Source organism: Bufo bufo, chromosome 6, assembly GCF_905171765.1.
Source record: "Bufo bufo chromosome 6, aBufBuf1.1, whole genome shotgun sequence".
NCBI lineage: Eukaryota > Metazoa > Chordata > Amphibia > Anura > Bufonidae > Bufo > Bufo bufo.
The window spans coordinates 103,533,213-103,539,212 of record NC_053394.1 but is presented as its reverse complement, the minus strand read 5'-3'; the positions used below and the strand labels follow the sequence as shown (position 1 = coordinate 103,539,212).

Below are 6,000 nucleotides of genomic sequence, written 5' to 3'. Positions count from 1 at the left end.
TCTATCCAGCCTTTCCACACAACGAACACCTATGTGTGGTCAAATGTTTACAGTCTTATGAGTCTAGGACTGCTTCACTTCGACATCCCTCTAAATCTCAACTACTGATCTCTTACTGCAAACCACATTTGCCAGTGTCCTCTCCCACTCTAGCCCGATGGGTTAAACAGGTCATGTCCCTAGCTAACATTCATGTATCAGTTTTTGGAGCCCATTCTCTTAGGGGAGCCGTGTCTACCAAACTTATTCAATCAGGGGGTTCCTTAGTTGATCTTCTTAAAGCTGCTAACTGGTCCTCGGAGTCTACCTTCCGAACATTTTATTTCCATCCTTCTTCTCATGTTTCAACGACTTTACTAGCATAATATCATAATCATTGTTATTCTTTTATTTATATATTTATGTTATTCATCTGGTTAGAAATTATAATTTTACATATGTGATATATAACAAGCTTTGAACTTGATCCCACCCTATTTAACCCATCTCTATACTCTTATCTCGTGTATATATATTTTTCAGCTTATCAACAATAGAAAAGAAGATTCAAGCTTCTAGGAAATATCCGTCGTCTACCTCACCTCCGAATAAGAACATTCCACGAGAATCTTCTGAATTCTTGACATTCACTCTCCATACCCGAAGCTCTACTATAAATTGATAGAGAAATTCCTGTTCCTGTGACCCTCATTATTTAACTGTTATCCATGGTATACTACTAAAGAAAGAGGGCAGGGTTTGTCCTCATGTTACTTATATACTCTCTGGTACATCCTTATTGGTTACCTAAACAGGTTGTACCTAAACAAGTTTTTTCTTTCATGTATTAATGTTTAACTCTTTAGCTGCGGATTCAGTAAAAAGAAAGTAACGCATAATGCTCGCCTCGTGTATATTTTCCAGCACCATAGCTAGGAAAATCTCCAATTTTCATTATTGTTCCAACAGTCACTTGTAGGAAGTGTTAGGCAGAATATGTTCTCAGTGCAATGCAGACACCGGTCACGGTCTTGTCTTCACATCCCTGCAATCTGCTGTGTCTGTAATAAAAGTCTGCAGATGTATTCCTAGAATAATGCTACGGTATACTGTATGTATTACTTGTGTCTTCAGAGTGAGAAGTTTTATTGCAGTCTGTGTCTCTTACACTAAGGCACATTTCAGAGCAACCAATTTCATACAATCAGAAATGCTCCTGTTCAGGAAACAGAATGTGAACCTACAGCTATAGGAATTATTCGCAGCTCAGCCCTATTCACTTAAATGGGGATAAGCTGCAATACCTAACCCAGCCCAAAGGGGTGCTGTATCCGACAAAGAAAAAGGCACAAAAAACAAAACAAACATAACATTTAAATATTTCATATTTTTAATACATTAGTCTAAATGACAAACACTCGGTATGGAATGCCTAAAAAACAGAGGATACAGTCAGTGTTCACGTACGCAGACATTATTCCGGGACAGCCTTGCAGTTGACTGACCCCCATGACACCTCTTGCAGCAAAAAAAATGTGTCTTTTATGATGATTAACCCCTATCTATTATTGTTTTACTGAACATTCCCAGAGAAGGCATGTGTCTAAATGAGACTGTGGCGGACCATCCAAAAATCCATTTTGCAGGCGACCCCACAAGACTTTCATTCTGTGCAGGGGAAGGCAGAAGTAATGAGTTGTCACTAGAACAGCAGCTGCTGAATGACAAGTAGCACACTATGTCCACATTCCCTCTCCCATACAAATTCTTTAAAAAATACAAGCATGTTTGCCAATTTTTATTTTATTTCTCCTGTTAATACAAAATAAAATTAGGACGTCCCTGTAAATCACGGCTTCTTCAGTAATGCCAATGGAACCAGATGGGTAAAGATGATCAATCATTAAAGTACAAACCATCACATCTTAATTTTTTTACGAATATTAATAAAAATGATAAACTGCTGACTGCTAGGTAGGAGCCATGGCCAGCTGTTCAAGGGGGTTATGCATTGATTGATGTAAAAAATAAATACAGTACATGACAATCTCTTCCTAACAAAGCTAGAACCAGCCCTGTACCTCTCATGGATCCAGAGATCTCCCCATTCATTGCTCTAATTCAGCGATGGCTAACCTCCGGCAGTCTAGCTGTGGTGAAACTACAACTCCCAGTATGCTCCATTCATTTCTATGGAGTTCTAAGAACAGCCAAGCAAGGGGGCATCTTGGGAGTCGTAGTTTTACCACAGCTGGAGTGCCGGAGGTTAGCCATCGCAGCTCTAGGAGTTACACCAACACCTGTATTGCTCCTAGAGGATCATTTGCATATATTAAAACTTCATGTTTCTCAGCAATGCGGGCACATACGAACATGGGACCAACACAGAAGCCTTCAGCTGCCAAGTGCACATGTAACAGGTCAGACAGTGTCATAGGTACAAATCTGCTGACAGATGCTCTTTAAAGTGCCGATGATATCCAAGCATTTCTATACGCATCCCTATCAAAAATATCATATATATTCCACTATATACAGCAAATATTAAACAATTTTCAATTTGACAATAGAGCATCGCATCTACTAACCAGAACTAGAATTACTTGCAGGATAGTTCAAAGACTTGTCCCGGACATAACTACTGTTTTCAAACTGCATGAAATGCTTTAAAATAAAAAATTACAAATTTTATCCCCTGTCGCTCCAGTGCTGGTGATCCGATAGCCCACGTCGGTCTCGGTATGCTTCCATGCAGCTGATCATGTGCCGTCTAACCAGGAGTTGTATAGACAGACGAGACCACTGAGGTCATTGATTGGCTGCAGCGGTCGTGTGGTTAGAGGTCAAGTGTTCAGACGTACGGAAGCATACAAAGACTGCTTGGGATGATCAGATTGTCAATGCTGCAGCAGTGGAGGATTAAAGGGATCAGCATTTTTTTTTTTCTATTTTAAACTTTTGCAGTGTATGCCTTACACTTTGAAAAAAAAAATTATATACTCGTAACAACCCCCTTTTAATGATGTCATCACTTTATTGGAAAACTCCTTGATAAGAAAGTGTAATCCCAACCTTGGGTCAACGAAAAAGATGACTAAGACAGTACAAAAATACAAACTTGCAAAAGACTACAGATACTATACACACATTTCTTACTGTGCATCAGGTTGGAATTTCTTGGTCCAGAACGATTGATTTTAAGTACGGTAAAACCAGCCATACGCATGCTATATTTGGATGTGTATTGACTAAAGATCTTTCATTCCAGTAATAATATGTCCGATTTCTAATGGACACGGACTTTCAGCTCTGCCGAACATGTATGCACATTCGATTTATTGCACAATTTGACTTACCTTCTACATGGCCAGTGAGTCACATTAGATTCCCATTTAAAAATCTTCCTACACAAATATCCCCAGGTACAAGGGCATTGCCATTACCAGTGCGACACATAGTTTACAGTATGTCCACTTTCACAGCTTTTTTGATATTGTTCCACTGCATGTAATAAGAATGAACTTTGAAATAGGAAATTTGAATTAAAGACTATCAATCTGTTTTCACAGCTGCTATATTAAAGGGCTTCTGTCAGCCCACTAAACGTTTTTTTTTTTTGCTTAATAATAACCCCTACACTGCGATTTATCCATACATAAGTAAAATAAGAATTTTGGTTCAGTAGAATTTGCTAAAACCCTATTTTTATAATATGTAAATTACCTTGCTACCAGCAAGTAGGGCGGCTACTTGCTGGTAGCAGCCGCATCCTCCGATGGTAATGACGCCCCCTCTGCTTGTTGATTGACAGGGCCAGCGGACGGGATCTTTCTCCGCTGGCCCTGCCTGTTTTCATTCAATATCTGGCGCCTGCGCCGCGGCCGTACCTATCTTCAATCGGCGCAGGCGCACTGAGAGGCGGCCACTCACTCGGCCGCTTCATCCTCAATGCGCCTGCGCTGGGTGTAGATGTGACGTCCTTGCGTATCAAGTCGGAGGCACGGATACAGCCAGAACAAAGCCAACGTAAACTGCATAAAAAGTAGAAAGATCCAGCTTACGATAAAACGATATCCTTTATTTGATGCGGCAAAATCCATACAAGACAGGTGCAGAATCAAACCAATTTGGATATTATATTAACGATCCTTACTAAGGATCGTTAATGTAAGATCCGGAACGCGTCGATTCTGCACCTGTCTTGTCATGGATTTTACTGCATCAAATAAAGGATATTGTTCTATCGGAAGCTGGATCTTTCTACTTTTTATGTAAGATAAGCCTGCAGCTCCTATGAGACAATGAATTGATTTTCTAACTGTACATCAAGAACATACGGTACTTCCCCCACATGGAGAACTTACCAGAATTATTTTAGCCTATTACACATCACTTGCGGGGTTTTCTTTATGATAATCATCAGATGGGTTTATATAAGTCAAATGAACTCTAAACTATAGTTTTAATTCATTTCTATTTTACTGAAAATCAGGTAAACTGTAAGTACCCAACCTGCTCAGGACTAAACTTAGGTGCCCTATGTGTCAATACTACACTGTCTGGAGAACATGGCAATAGCCATTCCTGGTTCTATCTTCAGTATTCTGTGCTGTAGTTCATACAGTAAGGAATATATTGGAAAGGCTGTCAGGTAGTGTCATTTACTGTACACAGGTAAGAATGCACGGAGAGGCTCAATATTCAAGCTGGAACAAGGGGAATAGCAGAGGGTGTACTGAGTGCAATGATCTGCTGTAATTGTGATTCCACGTTTCCTTCATTCTTCCAGTTTTCAGTAGATGGGCAATTGTTCAGTTATTTGCCTCATTTTTCATCTTCGAATTTGTTGCTCTGAAGCTCAGACACCAGCTCTGCCCCAGCATCTCCTGCCTTCTGGGCAAAACGCAGAGATCCCTGGGTAAAACCTATAGAGCGGAGGGCACGGGCATAATCCGCAAATACTGCAGAGATCAGTTTATGTGAGACAGGGTTAAGGAAAAGCCACCAATAAATGTTAAAGTACCTGCTGCATGGTCACCAGTGCAGTGCTAAATTCCCTGCAAACCTTCAACGTTACTTATCATGGTCAATGCAAATCGAAAATGTTAATTATCAGTCAATTAAATTAAAAGTAAAATGCAGATTAAAGGCTAGGGACACCTTAGAGCCAATTTATTTTATGATTGCATTTTACTCACTTAAATAAAGACTAAAAATATTTTTTCAATTAGTCTTTTCTTAAAAATGTTAAAAAGTTGTTTTTCAGATATAGGGGTTAAAAATCAATCTGCTTGCATAATATCAATTCTCAGTCCTGTCAGCTGGCGGCTCATGTGAAGCCTTATCTCTGATCTCCTGACTTCATAAAACACTCATTTAGGCCATATTATCAGTTTGATAAGAGTTTAGCTATAATGAATGTTTGTGAGATCAGATATAAAGCTTCACATGACCCGTCAGCTGATGAGAAGTGATGCTCGCAAACAGACTTTTTAACCCCTATATCTCAAAAATGGCAGAAAATTAAAAAAAACATTTTTTTTAGCCCAAAATGAGTAAAATGCAATTGCCACAAAGATGTCCATAACCTTTAACATTCTCAAAATAATAAGTTCCATATTGAGTACTGAAGCAGTATTTTATGTAAAGGGGTTGTCTCAACAAATGATGGCCATGACATTGATAGACTCACCTCAAAAATCGTTTTCAAAGTAGGCATTCTGCCATGCTGGGCAGGTGTCCCAAAATATAATCATAACTTTTTGGTGAAAATCCAGTCCTGTAATCCTGAGAAATGCTCCTTTTTATATTTATACAAATGAGGTTTTCGGCAGGACCGCTCTGTTTGATGCCACATCACTCCCCCAGTAATGCCACCCACCACCTCTCCTCTTGTTTGACTGACAGTCCCTGAGATTTCTGAGCCGGTGGCAATAACACAGGAGACGCCAGGTGCACCAAACTGAGTAGTCCCACCCATGGTGCACTGGAAACCTTATTTGCATAAACATAAAAAGAAAC

The 6,000-nt window shown here is 39.6% G+C and overlaps 1 protein-coding gene across 4 annotated transcripts in view; it reads right to left on the bottom strand.

The window, feature by feature from the left end:
• Window positions 1–3,929: 3,929 nt before the first annotated feature.
• WDR11 (WD repeat domain 11) overlaps window positions 3,930–6,000 on the bottom strand; it is a 131,232-nt gene continuing 129,161 nt past the window's right edge. For 3 of the 4 annotated variants that reach the window (XM_040436021.1, XM_040436022.1, XM_040436023.1), the window contains one exon: window positions 3,930–4,958. In XM_040436021.1, coding sequence (XP_040291955.1) covers window positions 4,804–4,958 — 155 coding nt within the window. In that variant the 3' untranslated portion in view covers window positions 3,930–4,803. The remainder of the gene's footprint in view (window positions 4,959–6,000) is intronic. The other variant, XM_040436024.1, reaches the window with a different exon arrangement.